Genomic DNA, 20,315 nt, shown 5'->3' with positions numbered 1-20,315 from the left:
GGAAAGGGCGGATTTTGGCGATGTGAAGGCTGAACCGATTTAGTGACAGATTGAATACGTGGGTTGAATCAATCAATCGTATTTATTGAGCGCTTACCGGGTGCAGAGCACTGTACTAAGCACTTGAATGAGAGAGATGAGTCAAGGACAATGCCACGGTTATTGCTTGAGAGACAGGAAGGATGGTGGTGGCATCTACAGTGACTGGAAAGTTGAGGGGAGGACGGGGTTTGGGAGGAAAGATAGATGTTCTGTTTTGGACATGTTTAGTTTGAGATAATAATAATAATAATAATAATAATAATAATAATAGTATTTGTTAAGCGCTTAACTAAGTGCTAGGCACTGTTCTAAGCGCTGGGGTGGATACAAGCAGATCAGGTTGGACACAGTCCCCGTCTCACAGTCTCAACCCCCATTTTACCGATGAGGTAACACAGGCCCAGAGAAGTGAAGTGACTTGCCCAAGGTCACACAGCAAACAAGTAGCAGAGTTGGGAATAGAATCCATGACCTTCTTACTCCCAGGCCCATGCTCTATCCACTATGCCATGCTGCTTCTCTGCTTCTCTTGGGGTGATGGGAGGACATCCAAGTAGAGGCGTCTTGAAAGCAGGAGGAAAGCGAGACTGCAGAGAGGGAGAGAGGTCAGGGATGGAGATTGTAGATTTGGGAATCATCCACAAAGAGGTGTTAGTTGAAGTCACGGGAGCGGGTGTAGAGGGAAAATAGAAGGGGGCCTAGAACTGAGTCTGGAGGGACACCCCACAGTTAGGGGGTGGGGGGCTGAGGAGGAGCCAGCCAAAGAGACGGAGAATGAGCAGCCAGAGAGATAGGAGGAGAACTCGGTGAAGCCGAGGTTGGATAATGCTTCCAGGAAAAGGGGGTGGTCGACAGTGTCGTAAGCAGCTGAGAGGTCAAGAAGGATTAGGGTGGGGTAGACAGAATATCCAGGATTGTTTGGGTCTCCCTATTTTCCACAAAAACCAGCCACTGATTTGATTTACATCCCTGTGGAACCTTCGCACATCCAGGAAGTTCAGCCCACCAGAGGCTTCTACTGCCATAGCTCCCCAATGGACAAATCAGGAAACCTCCCTGCTTTAAAGGGTTTCTCTCCGCCTAGCGCTTAGTACAGTGCTCTGCACATGCTAAATGCTCAACGCATTTCTTGTTTTACATGGATCTGTCAAGTGCTTACTAAGTGCCGGGAACTGTTCTAAGCACTGGGGTGGATACAAGGTAATCGGGTTGGACACAGTCCCCGTCCCACATGGGGCTCACTGTCTTAACCCCCATTTTAGAGAGAAGGTTACTGAGGTCCAGAGAAGCGACGTGACTGGCCCAAGATCACACAACAGACTAGAGGCAGAGGCGGGATTAGAACCTAGGTCCTCCTGACTCCCAAGCTCAAGCTATTAGCCACTAGGCCACACTGCTTCTCACTGACTGACTGAGACCTCAGTTTTCAGGAACTGAAAGTGACTTCAGAGGAAACTCAGAGATGAGGCAGCCACTTATCAAAGCAACCACGATCCAGACCACCCTAGTGATTGATTCATTCATTCATCTGGATGTCTGCCCGCCATCTAAAACGCAATATGTACAAGACTGAGCTCCTTATCTTCCCTCCCAAACCCTGTCCTCTCCCTGAATTTCCTGTCACTGTGTTCAGCACTACTATCCTTCCCATCTCACAAGCCCGCAACCTTGGTGTCATCCTCGACTCCGCTCTCTCATTCACCCCTCACATCCAACCCGTCACCAAAACCTGCCGGTCTCACTTCCACAACATCACCAAGATCCGCCCTTTCCTCTCCATCCAAACCACTACCTCGCTGGTTCAATCTCTCATCCTATCCCGACTGGATTACTGCATCAGCCTCCTCTCTGATCTCCCATCGTCCTGTCTCTCCCTGCTTCAGTCTACACTTCACTCTGCTGCCAGGATTATCCCTGTGCAGAAACGCTCTGGGCAAGTCACTCGCCTCCTTGAAAATCTCCAGTGGTTGGCTGTCAACCTTCAGATCAAGCAAAAACTCCTCACTCTCAGCTTCCCCTTCCCCTGTCCTGGAATGCCCTCCCACCGCACATCCGCCAAGCTAGCTCTCTTCCTCCCTTCAAAGCCCTGAAAGCTCACCTCCTCCGGGAAGCCTTCTCAGTCTGAACTGAGCCCCCTTTTTCCTCTCCTCCTCCCCATCCCCCTCGCCCTACCTCCTTCCCCTCCCCACAGCACTTGTACATATTTGTACAGATTTACTACTCTATTTTATTTGTATATATTTACTACTCTGTTAGTGACGTGCATATGGCTATAATTCTATTTATTTTGATGGTTTTGACACCTGTCAACATGTTTTGTTTTGTTGTCTGATGGGCACGCCCTAGCAGGTATGACAAAAGGTAGGTTCTGGTAAAATTTCTAAGGCATTAAAATCAGAGTAACAAACGACGAGTCAAAACATAAATACACTTCAGAAGTCAGTGAAAGACACACAATGATCTCTCCCAAACCAACCTCCCTCTCTATCTTTAGAGAGGAGCCACCTTGCAGAGAGGTTTGATTTCCTCAACCCCAACGGCCGTTGCAGAGCATCCCTTCCGTGATTAGTGAACCCACAAGTGGCCACTTGTTCTTAATGACTATGGTAACTGTGGTATTCGTTAAGCACTTACTATGTGCCAGGCACTGCACTAAGCGCTGGGGTGCATACAAGCAAATTGGATTGGACACAGTCCCTGTCCCTGAGGGCGCTCACAGTCTCAATCCCCGCTTTACAGACGAGGTAATGGAGACCCAGAGAAGTGCAGTGACTGGACCACGATCACACGGCAGACAAGTGACGGAGGCGGCATTAGAACCCAGGTCCTCTGACTCCGGGGCCCATGCTCTACCCCCAGGGCCACACAGTTTCTCACGCCAGGTTCTCGGGAACCGGCTCAGACTCTCTGACCCACAGCACCCCCGGGATTTTTCCTAGAGATTTTCTCCAAGAAGCGTTTTCCAGACACACCTATTCACCTTCCCCAGCCAGGGTGAGGGGCAGCGGGGAGGCCTTTTTACAGATGGGAAAACTAAGTCCCGGCCCCTGCTCCAAGTCATTTATTCATTCATTCTTCAATCGTATTTATTGAGCACTTACTGTGTGCAGAGCACTGTACTAAGCGCTTGCACACGATAAGTTCAGGAGAGGAGATTCCCAGAACTGGGGGCTGCCCGCTCTGCAACTCTGGGAAAGTAAAAACTTCTCATCGATTGGTGGTATTTATCGAGCGCTTCCTGGGTGCAGAGCGCTGTACTAAGCGCTTGGGAGAGTAGGAGACAACAGAGTTGGTAAACATGTTCCCTGCCCGGAAGGACCTTACAGTCTAGAGGGGGAGGGTTCAATTTAGTTGTATTTACTGAGCTCTTACTGTGTGCCAAGCTCTGTACTCAGCACTTGGGAGAGTACGCTATAATAATAAACAGACCTGTTCCCTGCCTGATAAGGGTGGAGGCTGGCCTGGGTGAAGGTTTACCTCGGTGGGAAGGACGGGGCGGGTCAGGAAGCGCTGAGGAGGAAGAGTGGGAAGGAAACATTCCATTTATTTTATTTTGTTAATGTTTTGTTTGGTTCTCTGTCTCCCCCTTCTAGACTGTGAGCCCACTGTTGGGTAGGGACCGTCTCTATATGTTGCCAAATTGTACTTCCCAAGCGCTTAGTACGGTGCTCTGCACACAGTAAGCGCTCAATAAATACGATTGAATGAATGAAACCAAACAGCAGCTTGGAATGACAGCGGGCAGCAGGGCACATCGAAGGCGCAGAGTGCTGGGACGGGAACGGCAAGAAGCGGGAGTCTCGGGCGGAAGATGCCCGGGGTTCTCGGGGGAGCTGGGCTCCCGGAACGCCCTCCCCACAGTCTTGCCAGGCCTGGAGAACTCCCCCGCACCCCATCTCTGCCCACTGTTCTTCCTGGTCCCGCAACTCGATGTGGTCCCTCCCCACTGACTTCGGGGTTGTCCACCCTCAGCCCCCACCTTACCTCTCTCTGCTAGCTATCAGAGAAGCAGCCGGGCCTAGTACACAGACCCCATGCCTGGGAGGCAGGAGGACCTGGGTTCTAAACCCGGCTCGGCCTCTCATCTGCTGGGAGACCTTAGGCAAGTCATTTTGCTTCTCTGAGCCTCAGTTCTCTCATCTGCAAAATGGGGATTGAGACTGAGACCCCGTGGGGGACAGGGACTGTGTCCAACCTGATTTGTTTGTATCCACCCCAGTGCTCAGTAGAGTGCCTGCACATAGTAAGCGCTTAAATACCAGTTATTATTATTATTTATTATCCGCTCTTCACCATCTTGGTGCCTTCGTTCCACCCTAGCCAACCTTCCAGCTCTCTCCTCTCCCACCTCCAACCCGTCCCCTCCCTTGGCCCTGGGCCACATCCTTCCTTCAGCCCTTCTAGCAGGTGCGAACTTGCATTCATGGCCGTTGTGTAGAAATAGCCCCTTTGTTTCTGACCCCTCTAGTTGAAAAGATTTTTGGGTACGCCTCCTGTTGGGGTGGAAGCTCCTCGAGGGCACTCAGTATGCCTCTGCTCAACCGATCGTATTTATTGAGCCCTTACTATGGGCGGAGCGCTGCGCTATGCGCTTGGGAGGGTCCCGGACAACAAAATCGGCAGACATGTTCCCTGCCCAAAGCGAGCTTAGAGTCGAGACAGAGTGACAGACGCTCATTTATTCATTCAAACATATTTATCGAGCACTTATGGTGTGCATAGCACTGTATCTATGAAGAAATAATTTATAATGTATCCATTCATTTATTCAATTGAATTTATTGAGCGGTTACTGTGTGCAGAGCACTGTACTAAGCGCTTGGGAAGTACAAGTTGGCAACATGTAGAGACGGTCCCTACCCAACAACGGGTTCACAGTCTAGACGAGCACTTACGGTGTGCACAGCACTGTATCTATGAAGAAATAATTTATAATGTATCCATTCATTTATTCAATTGAATTTATTGAGCGGTTACTGTGTGCAGAGCACTGTACTAAGCGCTTGGGAAGTACAAGTTGGCAACATGTAGAGACGGTCCCTACCCAACAACGGGCTCACAGTCTAGAAAGGGAAGACAGACAACAAAACAAGACATGTGGACAGGTGTCAAGTCATGGAAACAAAGCTAGATGCACATCATTAACAAAATAAATAGAATAGTAAATATTAAGTATATATACATAAGTGCTGCGGGGTTGGGTGAATATCAAATATGAGTATTGGAGGCGTTTACTATCTAGAAGGGGGACCAAAAGTAAGTCGCAGGTAATTCTCACCTTTTGCACTTGAGAACATCCACTAACACTTAGATAGCAAGCTCTCCCCGGCAGGAGCAGGGCGCTTAATACAGTAATCTACATTCAGTAAGCACTTAATACTATTACTACTTGGGGGGAAACAAGGGGCTTACTATTATTACTTCTTTGGAGAAACAGCATCTGAGGGTGAGGGGTGGGAGAAGACAAAACGCCTCAGGGACTGGATGAGCCCCTGGGGATTTGGTCTAAAATTCATCAAAACGGCAAGTAAGAGCTGCTGCATTTTGGCAAGTTTATTTATTTCTCAAGCCACTTGCTTCCGCATTAGTTGAAATGTTCAATAACCCAAGAGCCCTGAGATGAAGAGGGGGAGGAGTGAAAAGTGCTGTAGCTACCATGGCTGAAAAGCAGCATGGCCTGGTGGAAAGAGCACGGACTTGTCTGATCCCACCTCGGCCACTTGCCTGCTGTGTGACCTTGGGCAAGTCACTTCACTTCTCTGTGCCTCCGTTACCTCATCTGGAAAATGGGAATTAGGACTGTGAGCCCCATGTGGGACAACATGAATAGCTTGCATCTAGCCTGGTGCTTAGAACAGTGCTGGCACATAGTAAGCCCTTAACAAAGGCCATTATTATTATTATTGTTACTGTTATTATTAATATTATTGCCAACTCTGTGGGACAAATAAAGAAACTTCTTTGAAGCAACTAGCATCCTGGCAATCATCAGAGAAGAATGGCTCATGGAAGGGCTTGTCTCAGCCTTATCTTGGTCCAAAAGGATTCTCTGCCCCATCACTGTAGATGGAACCACCATCCACCCCATCTCATAAGCCCATAACCTTGGCATTATCCTTGATCTCTCTCTCATTTAACCCACATATCCAATCCGTCGCCAAATCCGGTCGTTTCCACCTTCGCAACATCACTAAAATCCACCCTTTCCTCTCCATCCAAACTGCTACTAATTAATCCAAGCACTTCTATCCCGCCCTGATGACTCCATCAGCCTCTCTGCTGACCTCTCCGCCTTCTGTCTCTCCCCGCTCCAGTCCGTACTAAGCTCTTCGTGTGCAGAGACTACATCGACAGACTCATATGGGACTTTCCCAAGCCTTGAGGAGAGTGCTCTGCACACAGTAAGCGCCCAATAAATACCACCGATTGATTGAACAGGATCTTGATAGCGTCCGCTAGGCGCTGTGACTGCCCGTAGTTCGGCCTCAGGAGGTGGTATATACCGACATATACCTTTCGGCTGCCTCCCACTGAGTCTCTATGGTATTTATCGTGTGCTTACTGCGTGCAGAGCCCTGTACTAAGCACTTGGGAGAAGACAACACAACAGAGGGGGTAGATGTTCCCCGTCCACAGTAGGCTTCCAGTCTAGAGGGAGCGGGAACTACAGTGAAGGAGACAGAAATGTGCATTTAATCCCCTTTCTCCCCTTCCCCAGCAGCACGGTGGAGGGGAAAGAGCCCGGGCCTGGGAGTCGGGGGGTCACGGGTTCTAATCCCAGCTCCACCTCTTGTCCTTTGCGTGGCCTTGGGAAAGTCACTTCACTTCTCTGGGCCTCAATTTTCATCTGTAAAATGGGAATTAAGACGGTGAGCCCCACGCGGGACGGGGACTGTGTCCAACCTGATCACCTTGGATTTACTCCGGTGCTTAGGCCAGTGCCTGGCACATAGTGAGCGCTTCACAGATACCACGATTATTATTATCATGAGTTGGCCTTCCGGGAGAACCAAGGGCAGACCGCCCAAGGCCCTCAGCGGGGTTTCGGGCCACCTGGCTCCTCCGGCTTAGCCTCTACAGGCCGACCACTTTCCCTTGGGGCTCTCCCACCCTGCCTCTTGCTCTCCGCTCCCATCCTCTGGCCCTGCGGTCTTGTTCTGATAACTTTTCAGGCGGCTTGCTCGTCTGACACTCCCGCTCTCTTCATTCTCTTGCAGCACTCTGAACTCTCACCTGCCCGCCCCTAATTAGGTCCATTTCTTTCCTCCAGATCTCTGTGCCAAGTTCCCTTCTTCTACAACCCTCCTCAGCCAGGCAGCAATGGACTGGATTCTTTTGGGCGCCCCTTTCCAGTGCAAACTGCCCTTCTTCCTGGTAGGTGGGCGAAACTGAATGTAAGCTCTCGTTACGGGCAGGGGACGGGTCTAATTCTGTTGTATTGCATGTACTTTCCCAAGTGCTTATTGCAGTGCTCTGTACATAATAAGTGCTCAATACCAGATTGATACTGTACTCCCCCAAGCACTTGGTACAGCGACCTGCATATTGTAAGGGTTCGATAAAGACCACTGAACGATACATCATCATCATCAATCGCATTTATTGAGCGCTTACTGTGTGCAGAGCACTGTACTAAGCGCTTGGGAAGTACAAGTTGGCAACATATAGAGACAGTCCCTACCCAACAGTGGGCTCACAGTCTAAAAGGGGGAGACAGAGAACAAAACCAAACGTACTAACAAAATAAAAGAAATAGAATAGATATGTACAAGTAAAATAAACAGTACTCAAGCGCTTAGTACAGTGACCTGCCAATAGTAAGCCCTTAATAAATACTACTGAAGGATACCGTACTCGCCCAAGCGCTTAGTATAGTGCTCTGTGTGACCTTAGGCAAGTCACTTCTCCATCTCAGTTGCCTCATCTTGTAAAGTGGGGGTTGAGACTGTGAGCCCCACACGGGACGATCATGACACCTGTCTACATGTTTTGTTTTGTTGTCTGTCTCCCCCTTCTAGACTGTGAGCCCGTTGTCGGGAAGGGACCGGCTCTATATGTTGCTGACTTGTACTTCCCAAGCGCTTAGTCCAGTGCTCTGCACACAGTAAGCACTCAATAAATACGATTGAATGAATGACAGCCTGTGTCCAACCTGATTGGCTTGTATCCACCATAGTGTTTGGCTCATAGTAAGCTCTTAATATTTATTACTCTATTTATTTAGTTTATTTGTACATATTTATTCTATTTATTTTATTTTGTTAATATGTTTTGTTTGGTTCTGTGTCTCCCCCTTCTAGACTGTGAGCCCACTGTTGGGTAGGGACCGCCTCTGTTGCCAACTTGTACTTCCCAAGCGCTTAGTACAGTGCTCTGCACACAGTAAGTGCTCAATAAGTACGATTGATTGAATGAATGAATGCAGGCAGTGGGGCAGGCAGAGGTCGACCCGCTGACCTCTCTTTGCTAAAATACCTTTCATTTCTCTCCCCTAACATCAGTCTTGAAATGTTTTCTTTGAAGATTTGCCTTTCGTATCAAAACACCTGTCGAACCCAAGTTTCCAGATCTAGCCTGCTCTGGAAAGAATGCACCAGCTCCAAAGAGGTCTAGAAAGTTCCATCAGTTAATGACATTTGAGCACGTACTGTGCACACGCCACTGTACTAAGCGCTTGGGAGAGTACAATGGAGTCGGTAAACCCAATCCTTACCCTTTAGGAGCCTACAATTTTGAGGGTGAGAAAGACAAAACAATAATAATAATGGAATTTGCTAACTGCTCAAGCATTGAGGTTACAGAGCTCCGAATACAGTAAGAACTCAATAAATACAATTGAATGAATGAATGAATGAATAAGGTAATAATAATAAAATGACATTTATTAAGCACTTACTACGTGCCAAGCACTGCTCAAGTGCTGGGGGAGGTTACAAGGTGAACAGGTTGTCCCACGGTGGGGTTCACAGTCTTAATCCCCATTTTACAGATGAGGTAACTGAGGCCCAGAGAAGTGAAGTGACTTGCCCAAAGTCACACAGCTGACAACTGGCAGAGCCGGGATATGAACCCAGGACCTCTGACTCCAAAGCCCGTGCTCGTTCCACTGAGCCACGCTGCTTCTCAGATACAAGATAATCAGGTTGGACACAGTCCCTATCCCACAAGGGGCTCCCAGGTTAAGGGAAAGTAGAATTTAAATCTCCATTTTACAGAGAAGGCAACTGCAGCCCACAGAAGCGAAAGTGACTTGCCTGAGGTCACACAGCAGACAAATGGATTCATTCATTCAATTGTATTTATTGAGCGCTTACTGTGTGCAGAGCACTGTACTAAGCGCTTGGGAAGTACAAGTTGGCAACATATAGAGATGGTCCCTACCCAACAGTGGGCTCACAGTCTAGAGTGATGAGCTGGGATGAGAACAGCACTTACTAGGTGCCAATATTGTACTAAGTGCTAAGGAACATACATGATAAGTCAGACACAGTCCCTGTCACACATGGGGCTCACATCTTAAGTAGAAGAGAGGAGGACTGAACCCCCATTTTACAGATGAGGAAACTGAGGCAAAGAGAAGTTAAGTGACTTCCCCAAGATTCTCACAGAAGTCACAGGAGAGGCAGTGTGGCTCAGTGGAAAGAGCATGGGCTTTGGAGTCAGAGATCATGGGTTCAAATCCCGGCTCTGCCAACTGTCAGCTGTGTGACTTTGGGCTAGTCACTTCACTTCTCTTACCGTCTTACCTCCTTCCCTTCCCCACAGCACCTGTATATATGTTTGTACATATTTATTACTTTATTTATTTTATTTTGTTAATATGTTTGGTTTTGTTCTCTGTCTCCCCCTTCTAGACTGTGAGCCCATTGTCGGGTAGGGACTGTCTCTGTGTGTTGCCAGCTTTTACTTCCCAAGCGCTTAGTGCAGTCCTCTGCACACAGTGAGCGCTCAATAAATACGACTGATGGATTGAATCTCTGTGCCTCAGTTACCTCATCTGTGAAATGGGGATTAAAACTGTGAGTCCCCTGTGGGACAACCTGATCACCTTGTAACCTCCCCCAGCGCTTAGAACAGTGCTTTGCACATAGTAAGCGCTTAACAAATGCCATCATCATCATCAACAGGCAGCCTCTCACTTGCAGGCCCACGCTGCTCTATTCAGGCCGCACCGTGTCCCATGAAAATATCTCGGAGACAGGGGGAATGAGGCTAGGTACACAATGCTGGTGGGCTGAGCGGCCAAGGGCTGAGGTGATTCGGACCCTAAGTGACCCAGAGGAGGAGAGGTTAGTTAGGGAAGGCTTCCTGAAGGAAGATGCCAACCGAGGGTATTTGAGCGCTTCCCGTGGAGAGAGCACTGTCCTAAGTGCTGGGAAGCGTAACAATACAACCGAGCTGGCAGACACATTCCCGGCCCACAGCGAGCTTACAGCCAAGCACTCGGCACAGTGCTTCGCACACAGTAAGCGCTCAATAAATTGTTTGTACATACTTATTACTCTGTTTATTTATTTATTTTACTTGTACATATCTATTCTATTTATTTTATTTTGTTAGTATGTTTGGTTTTGTTCTCTGTCTCCCCCTTTTAGACTGTGAGCCCACTACTGGGTAGGGACTGTCTCTATAAGTTGCCAACTTGTACTTCCCAAGCGTTTAGTACAGTGCTCTGCACACAGTAAGCGCTCAATAAATACGATTGATGATGATGAATAGATACGATCGAACAAATGAACGAAGAGGAGAGATGCTTTCGGTACGGCTTTGAAGAGGTCTCCTGCTTTCTCAAGGAAGCAGGGTGTCTGTAAGGGTGCCTTCAGACCTATTCCCTCCCAGCGAAAAATGAGAAACCCAGAGCCATCCTGCGAGCCGGAACAATGGAAGACAAGTCACCGCAGCGTGGAGGCCTCAGCCCTCTCTGCCCTACCTCCTTCCCCTCCCCACAGCACTTGTATATATTTGCACAGATTTATTACTCTATTTATTTTACTTGTACATATTTACTAGTCTATTTATTTTGTTAATGACATGCACATAGCAGAAATTCTATTTATTCTGACCATTTTGACACCTGTCCACATGTTTTGTTTTGTCATCCGTCTCCCCCATGTAGGCTGTGAGCCAGTTGTTGGGTGGGGACCGTCTCTATAAGTTGCCGACTTGTACTTTCCAAGTGCTTAGTACAGTGCTCTGCACACAGTAAGGGCTCAATAAATACGACAATGAATGAATGAATGACGGTAAGCTCGTTGTGGGCGGTGACTGTGTCCATTTACTGTTGTACTGTACTCTCCTGAGTGCTTAGTACACTGTTCTGCACCCAGTAAGCGCTCAATAGATACAAATTAATGAATGAGGGGACAGAGCTGGGCACCTCATACGTATTAGACCAGGAGGATGGGCAACTGGAGCTCTTTTCGAGCCCCCCGAGAAAGCCACCCTCCCGCTTACCGTGTTGCACTTCGTCCCGCAGACCACTTGCCGATGGTTTAGCCACTGAGAAGCGAATACTTTGTTAAGAGTCCCCAGGTGAAACTCTCTCTCTTTCAGAAGGCTGGGAAGCTGCTGAGCCGCAAATCCGTGCAGCACTCCGTGGTAACCGGATTCGCTCTGCATCCTGACCTCTCGGCCTTTCAGGTAGTACACCAGGGATCTCTTCACCGGTGGGAGCCTTTTCCTTTTGTGAAGCGAGTGGTCCCGGCCAAACTGCGGAAAGGGATGCCATTCAGTGGTATTTACTGAGTGCCTCCCGTGCCAGAGCGCCGCACCAGGGGCTCGGGAAAAGTACAACCCAACACCACCGAGGCTTTGGCACCCCTCTCTGACATGGGATCCTCCAGGAACCCTACCAGCTTGCCCCGCTGCCTGACCCGGAACCGGAACCAAAATCCAACATTAAAGGAGGCTGCGCTGGGTTCGCTTGGTGGTTTCTTTTTTTTTCCTCTACGACCTCAGGACCCCAGGTGAGAGGGGCTGGCTGTCCAGGAGAGAGGGGGAGCCTGTCCAGGAGAGAGAGGTCGACCGTCTAAGGGAGAGGGGTTTGGCTGTCCAGGAGAGAGGGGTTTGGCTGTCCAGGAGAGAGGGGTTTGGCTGTCCAGGAGAGAGGGGTTTGGTTGTCCAGAAGAGAGGGGTTTGGCTGTCTAGAAGAGAGGGGTTTGGTTGTCCAGTTGGGGGGTGCTGGCTGCACAGGGAAGAGAGGGTGGCTGTCCAGGGGAGAAAGGGGTTGACTGTCCAGGGGAGAGGGGCTTGGCCATGCAGGAGAGAAGGGTTGGCCGTCCAAGGAAAGAGGGGTTTGGCCGTCCAGGGGAGAGGGCTTTGGCCGTCCAGGGGAGAGGGGTCGGCCGTCCAGGGGAGAGGGGTCGGCCGTCCAGGGGAGAGGGGTCGGCCGTCCAGGGGAGAGGGGTTTGGCCATGCAGGAGAGAAGGGTTGGCTGTCCAAGGGGAGAGGGGCTTGGCCATCCAGGGGAGAGGGGTCGGCCGTCCAGGGGAGAGGGGTTTGGCCATGCAGGAGAGAGGGGTCGGCCGTCCAGGGGAGAGGGGTCGGCTGTCCAGGGGAGAGGGCTTTGGCCGTCCAGGGGAGAGGGGTCAGCCGTCCAGGGGGGAGGGGTGTGGCCGTCCAGGGGAGAGGGGTTTGGCCGTCCATGGGGGGAGGGGTGTGGCCGTCCAGGGGGGGAGGGGTGTGGCCGTCCAGGGGAGAGGGGTTTGGCCGTCCAGGGGAGAGGGCGTCGGCCGTCCAGGGGAGAGGGGTCGGCCGTCCAGGGGAGAGGGGTGGGCCGTCCAGGGGAGAGGGGTGTGGCCGTCCAGGGGAGAGGGGTGTGGCCGTCCAGGGGAGAGGGGTGTGGCCGTCCAGGGGAGAGGAGTTGGCTGCCCAAGGGGAGAGGGGTTTGGCCGTCCAAGGGAGGGGGCTTTGGCCATCCAGGGGAGAGGGGTCAGCCGTCCAGGGGAGAGGGGTTTGGCCGTCCAGGGGAGAGGGCTTTGGCCATCCAGGGGAGAGGGGTCAGCCGTCCAGGGGAGAGGGGTTTGGCCGTCCAGGGGAGAGGGGTTTGGCCGTCCAGGGAGAGGGGTGTGGCCGTCCAGGGGAGAGGGGTCGGCTGCCCGGCCTAAGGTCACTGAGCGAGTTGGAAGGGCCCCAGAAGTCCCCTCCTCCCCTCCAAGGCCAGTAGCAGGCCGGAGCCCAATGGAGAGGCCCGGGGGTGGGGCCCCCCGCCCCTGCCCCCGCCGCCCCCGGCCGCGGACCTGGGCCTGGGCGCCGTCCAGCCCCCTCCTCCCTGGGCGCCTGCGGGCGCGGCGGGGCATCGGGGGCGGGGGGGCAGCGGGTGGGGGGGCTGCTGGACGGACGGGGAGAAGAGACGGACGGACGGACGGACGGACGGACGGCCGGCCGAGGACCCCGGTTTCCCCGCTCGGCGGCTGGGGGCGGCCCGTCCCCCTCCCCGCAGGGCCCGCGCCCCGGGCGGTTGCGGGTTCGAAAGGTCAAAACCAAGCCGGAGGGGGGGGGGGGTGGAGGGGAGGGGAGGAGGGGACCCAGGCCGCCCCCCACCTCATCGCCCCAGCCCACGGTTGGGCGGGGATTGCCCCGATTTCATTCATCATCATCAATCGTATTTATTGAGCGCTTACTGTGTGCAGAGCACCGTACTAAGCGCTTGGGAAGTACAAGTTGGCAACATCTAGAGACGGTCCCTATCGTATTTCCTGAGCGAACGCTTACTGTGTGCACAGCACTGTACTAAGCGCTAGGGAAAGTACTCTTATTTGTCGCCGAACTGTACTTTCCAAGCACTTTCATTCATTTATTCGTTCAATCGTATTTATTGAGCGTTTGCTGCGTGCAGAGCACTGGACTAAGCGCTTGGGAAGTACAAGTTGGCAACATATAGAGACAGTCCCTATCGTATTTCCTGAGTGGGCGCTTACTGTGTGCACAGCACTGTACTAAGCGCTAGGGAATGTACTCTTATTTGTCGCCGAATTGTACTTTCCAAGCACTTTCATTCATTTATTCGTTGAATCGTATTTACTGGGCGTTTACTGCGTGCAGAGCACTGGACTAAGCGCTTGGGAAGTACAACTTGGCAACATATGGGGACGGTCCCTACCCAACAGCGGGCTCACAGTCTAGAAGAAGCACGTAATACAGTGCCCTGCACACAGTAAGCGCTCAAAATACGATGGAAGGAGTGAAGGAATGAGAAAGGTTGGGAGACCCACCGCTCCGTCCCGCTGCGCTGAACACCCCCAGAGCGCTCAGTACAGTGCCCGGCATCCGGCTAATACACAGGCTTGAACGAGCGACCCAAAGCGGCGCGGCTCAGGAGCCCCGGCTTGGGGGTCGGAGGCGGTGGGTTCGAATCCCACCTCCGGCCCCCCGCAGCTGTGTGCCTTGGGGCGAGTCACTTCACCTCTCTGGTCCCCTCCCCTGTAAACTGGGGGGTTAGGGGCGCTCAGCACGCAGGCAGCGCTCCATAAATAGGACGGAATGAATGCCCGTGGGACAACCTGGTGCCCTTGCATCTCCCCCAGCCACTAGCGCCCAGTAAGCGCTTCATTCACTCCATCGCACTTGTTGGGCGCTTCCTGGGGACTAAGCGCTTAGTACAGTGCTCCACAAACCCCACCGCGGTGAGTGGATGACTGTTCATTCATTCCTTCACTCACCCACTCATTCCATCTTACTGACTGAGCGCTTAGTGTGTGCAGAACACTGCGCTAAGCGCTTGGAAAGTACAAGTCGGCGACAGATACAATCATTCATTTACTCACACACTCATTCCATCGTATTGACAGCCCTTACTGTGTGCGGGGCACTGGCTAAGCGCTTGGAAAATGCTTGGCACATAGTAAGCGCTTAGCAAATACTATAATTACTACTATTATTATTACATTTCGGCGACAATCATCCGTTCATTCGTACTGATTGAGCCCTTATTGTGCGCAGGGCACTGAGCAAAGTGCTTGGAAAGTATAAGTACAAGCAGAGAAGCAGCGCGGCTCTGCGGAAAGAACCCGGGCTTTGGAGTCAGAGGTCATGGGTTCAAATCCCCACGCTGCGAATTGTCAGCTGTGTGACTCTGGGCAAGTCACGTCACTTCTCTGTGCCTCAGTGACCTCACCTGCAAAATGGGGATTAAGATTGTGAGCCCCGCGTGGGCCAACCCGATCTCCTTGTATCCCTCCAGCACTTAGAACAGTGTTTTGCACATAGTAAGCGCTTAACAAATTCCATTATTATTATTACTATCACAAGTCGGCGACAGAGACGATCATTCATTCACTCCACCGTACTGATTGCGCGCTTGCCGTGTGCAGAGCACTGCGCTAAGCGCTAGAAAAGTACAAGTCGGCGACAAAGACAATCATTCATTCCACCGTGCTTACTGTGTGCGGCGCACTGCGCTAAGCGCTTGGAAAGTACAAGTTGGCGACAAAGACAATCATTCATTCATTCCACCGTGCTTACCGTGTGTGGAGCACTGCGCTAAGCGCTTGGAAAGTACTAGTAGGTGACAGAGACGACCATTCATTCCACCGTACTGACTGAGCGTTTACTGTGTGAGGGGCACTGTGCTAAGCGCTTGGCAGGTACTCTTATCATCTGTCGCCGAAGTGTACTTTCTAAGCAGTTGACGGTGCCTAGAACAGTGCTTTGCACATAGTAGGCGCTTAACAAATGCCATCACTCTTATTAATTATTATTACAAGTCGGGGACAGAGCGAGCCGATCCAATCAATCAATCTTATTTACTGGGCACTGTACTAAGCGCTTGGGAAGTACAAGTTGGCAACATATAAAGACAGTCCCTATCCAACAGTGGGCTCACAGTCTAAAAGATCCACCGTAGTGACTGTGCGCTGACTGCGTGCCGGGCGGCGGGCAAGTCTAAGCGGGCGACGGACTGTAAGCTCACTGTGGGCAGGGAATGTGTCTGTTTATCGTTGTATTGCACTCTTCCACGTACTTAGCACAGTGTTCTGCACGCAGTAAGTGCTCAATAAATAAGATTGAATGAATGAATGAATGACATGGACCTTGTCCAACCCTACTAGCTTGTATCACCTGTCCACATGTTTCGTTTTGTTATCCGTCTCCCCCCTTCTAGACTGTGAGCCCGTTGTTGGGTAGGGACCGTCTCTAGATGTCGCCGACTTGTACTTCCCAGGCGCTTAGTACAATCCATCAGTCGTATTTATTGAGCGCTTACTGTGCGCAGAGCACTGTACTAAGCGCTTGGGAAGTCCAAGTTGGCAACATACAGAGACGGTCCCTACCCAACAGCGGGCTCACAGTCTAGAAGGGGGAGACAGAGAACAAAACCAAACATACTAACACAATAAAATAAATAGAATTGGTAGGTACAAGTAAAATAGAGTAATAAATATGCACAAACATATATACATATATACAGGTGCTGTGGGGAAGGGAAGGAGGTAAGATGGGGGGGATGGAGAGGGGGACGAGGGGGAGAGGAAGGAAGGGGCTAGTGCTCTGCACACAGTAAGTGCTCAATGGAGGTAAGATGGTGGGGATGGAGAGGGGAACGAGGGGGAGAGGAGGGAAAGGGCTCAGTGCTCTGCACACAGTAAGCGCTCAATAAATGCTATTGAATGAGTGAATGAATGAATGAATGGATGGATGGAGCCGACCCGTGTGCCCCCCGACCGGCCGGCCTGCAGCCGGAAAAGAACGACGGCGACGGCGGGATCTGCGAGGCGCTTACTATGCTCCCGGCGCCGCTGGAAGCCTAGAAGGGCAGGCGGTGCCAATTCTAGACTGTGAGCCCGCCGTTGGGCAGGGACCGTCTCTAGGTGTTGCCAACTTGTACTTCCCAAGCGCTTACTGCAGCGCTCTGCACACAGTAAGCGCTCAATAGATACGATTGATTGATTGATTGTACTTCCCAAGCGCTTAGTCCAACGCTCTGCACCCAGTAAGCGCTCAATATATACGACTGAATGAACGAATTCCCGGGCTGGGAATCGATGTCGATGCGGATGGTCCCCGCCTCGGGTTCCCGGGCCCGGAGAGGAACCCCCTGGGGCCGGGGGTGGGGCTGTCCGTACCCGATGAGCTCCGCTGACGGCGGCGGCGGCGGCGCTGTCGGGGTCGGGGGCGGGGGCGTCGTCCCCGGGCGCGGCCCCGGGCGCTTTCCTCTTCCTGCTGAGCGTCTTGCGGGCCATGGTGGGAGCCGGCGCGGCGGCGGCCCCGCCGACAGACACATGGGGCGGCGGGGCATCAACCGCAGCCACCGACCGGCGGACCCGGACCCGACCCGCTGCCGGACCCGGCCCCGGACGCCGGGACGGGACGGCGAGCGACGAGCGCCAACACACCGCCGCCCGCGATCCCCCGCTCGCCCGCCCGCGCTTTACGGCGCGTTGCCATGGAGACGGCCTCCGGGAGGGCGGGGCCCGTCGCAACGCGGAGGGAGCCCCGCCCTCCGGGACCGCCACGCCACGCCACGCTCCGCCACGCTAAACGCTCGGTGCGCTCCCTCCCTCCCTCCTTCTTTCCTTCCTTCCCTCCTTCCCTCCCTCCTTCCCGCCTTCCCTCATTTTTTCACTCCTTCCTTCCTTCACTCACTCACCCTTTCACTCCTTCCTTCCTTCCTTCGTTCCTGCACTCATTCATTCCGTCCTTCATTCACTCATTCCTTCCTTCCTTCATTCCCTCCCTCCTTCACTCGCTCATTCTTTCACTTATTCCTTCCGTCACTCACTCTTCCTTCGTTCCTTCACTCATTCATTCCGTCCTTCATTCACCCATTCATTCCTTCCTTCACTCATTCCTTCCTTCCTTCACTCCCTCCCTCCTTCCTTCACTCGCTCATTCTTTCACTCCGTCCTTCCTTCATTCACTCATCCTTCCTTCCTTCGTTCCTTCACTCATTCATTCCGTCCTTCCTTCACTCATTCCTTCCTTCCCTCACTCCCTCCCTCCTTCCTTCACTCGCTCAATCCTTCACTCATTCCTTCCTTCATTCATTCACTCTCATCCTTCCTGCCTTCCTTCATTCACTCTCATCCTTCCTTCCTTCCTTCACTCATTCCTTCCTTCCTTCATTCACTCATTCTTTCCTTCCTTCATTCACCCATTCCTTCCTTCCTTCCTTCACTCATTCATTCACTCATTCCTTCCTTCATTCACTCATTCATTCCTTCCTTCCTTCCTTCATTCACTCATTCATTCCTTCCTTCCTTCCTTCCTTCACTCATTCATTCACTCATTCCTTCCTTCCTTCATTCACTCATTCATTCCTTCCTTCCTTCATTCACTCATTCATTCATTCCTTCCTTCCTTCCTTCCTTCCTTCACTCACTCCTTCCTTCACTTAACTCCTCTGTGCCTCAGTTACCTCATCTGTAAAATGGGGATTAAGACCCCATGTGGGACAACCTGATCACCTTGTATCCTCCCCAGCGCTTAGAACAGTGCTTTGCACATAGTAAGCACTTAACAATGCCATCATTATTATTATTCCTTCATTCATTCAGTCACTCATTCCTTCATTCACTCATTCATTCCTTCCTTCCTTCACTCACTCATTGCTTCCTTCATTCATTCACTCACTCACTCCTTCCTTCCTTCCTTCATTCATTCACTCACTCATTCCTTCCTTCATTCATTCACTCACTCATCCATTCATCATTCATGGAGAAGCACCATGGCATAGTGGGAAGAGCCCAGGCTTAGGAGTCAGAGGTCATGGGTTCTAATCCCTACCCAGCCACTTGTCACTTCTCTGGACCTCAGTAACCTCATCTGTTAAATGGGGATTGACACCGTGAGCCTTATGTGGGCCAACCTGATTACCTTGTATCTACCCCAGCACTTAGAGCAGTGCTTGGCACATAGTAAGCGCTTAACAAATACCATCATTGTTATTATTCGCTCAATCAATCGTATTTATTGAGCGCTTACTGTGTGCAGAGCACTGTACTAAGCACTTGGGAAGTACAAGTTGGCAACATATAGAGACGGTCCCTACCCAACAGTGGGCTCACAGTCTAGAAGGGGGAGACAGAGAACAAAACCAAACATATTAACAAAATAAAATAAATAGAATAGATATGTACAAGTAAAATAATTAAATAAATAAATAGAGTAATAAATATGTACAAACATCTATACATATATACAGGTGCTGTGGGGAAGGGAAGGAGGTAAGACGGGGGACTTCACTGGGCCAGTCACTTCACTGGGCCTCAGTTCCCTCATGTGTAAAATGGGGATGGAGACTGTGAGCCACAGGTGGGACAGGGGCTGTGTCCAACCCAATTTGCTCTTATCTTGGAGAAGCAGCGTGGCTCAGTGGAAGGAGCCCGGGCTTTGGAGTCAGAGGTCATGGGTTCTAATCCCGACTCCGCCACGTCTGCTGTGTGACCTTGGGCAAGTCACTTAACTTCTCTGAGCCTCAGTTCCCTCATCTGTGAAATAGAATTAAGACTGTGAGCCCCATGTGGGACAACTTGATCACCTTGTACCCCCCAGTGCTTAGAACAGTGCTCTGCACATAGTAACAATAATAATAATAATAATAATAATAATGATGGCATTTATTAAGTGCTTACTATGTGCAGAGCACTGTTCTAAGCGCTGGGGAGGATACAAGGTGATCAGGTTGTCCCACAGGGGGCTCACAGTCTTCATCCCCATTTTACAGATGAGGGAACTGAGGCCCAGAGAAGTGAAGTGACTTGCCCCAAGTCACCCAGCTGACAAGTGGTGGAGCCGGGATTTGAACCCATGACCTCTGACTCCAAAGCCCGGGCTCTTCTCCACTGAACCACGCTGCTTCTCGCTTAACAATAGCCATCATTATTATCATCCACCCCAGTGCTTGGCACATAGTAAGCGCTTAAAAAAATACCATCATTATGAATCCCGGCTCCGCCACTTGTCGGCCGTGTGACCTTGGGCAGGTCCCTTCATTTCTCTGGGCCTCAGTTCCCTCATCTGTAAAATGGGGATAATAATAATAATAATAATAATAATAATAATGAGGGCAGTTGTTAGGCGCTTACTATGGGCCAAGCAACGTTCTAAGCTCTGGAGACGGCGCTCCACGTGGGACTGTGTCCAACCCCATTTGCTTGCATCCGCCCCAGCGCCTCGCCCAGTGTCTGGCCCACGGTAAGCTCTGAACGAATACCGTAATGAATTATTAATAAATACGATTGGATGAATGAATGAATGAATGAATGAATGAATGAATGAATGAATGAGCGAACGCACGCGCCGGACCGGCCTGAGGCGGGACACGTGACCCCCGA

The 20,315-nt window shown here is 51.3% G+C and overlaps 1 protein-coding gene across 2 annotated transcripts in view; it reads right to left on the bottom strand.

The window, feature by feature from the left end:
- DCAF12 (DDB1 and CUL4 associated factor 12) overlaps positions 1-17,318 on the bottom strand; it is a 70,284-nt gene extending 52,966 nt beyond the window's left edge. Inside the window, exons 1-2 of one of the 2 annotated variants that reach the window (XM_038744346.1) lie at positions 17,106-17,318; positions 11,497-11,751 (exon numbers count right to left, since the gene is read on the bottom strand). In XM_038744346.1, coding sequence (XP_038600274.1) covers positions 11,497-11,751; positions 17,106-17,222 — 372 coding nt within the window. In that variant the 5' untranslated portion in view covers positions 17,223-17,318. Of the gene's footprint in view, positions 1-11,496; positions 11,752-13,280; positions 13,347-17,105 lie in introns of those variants that run through there. The other variant, XM_038744347.1, reaches the window with a different exon arrangement.
- Positions 17,319-20,315: the final 2,997 nt, after the last annotated feature.

This window comes from Tachyglossus aculeatus, chromosome 3, assembly GCF_015852505.1.
Source record: "Tachyglossus aculeatus isolate mTacAcu1 chromosome 3, mTacAcu1.pri, whole genome shotgun sequence".
Lineage (NCBI taxonomy): Eukaryota > Metazoa > Chordata > Mammalia > Monotremata > Tachyglossidae > Tachyglossus > Tachyglossus aculeatus.
Note: the sequence above shows the minus strand (reverse complement) of the source record. Positions and strands in the feature narration are given on the sequence as shown.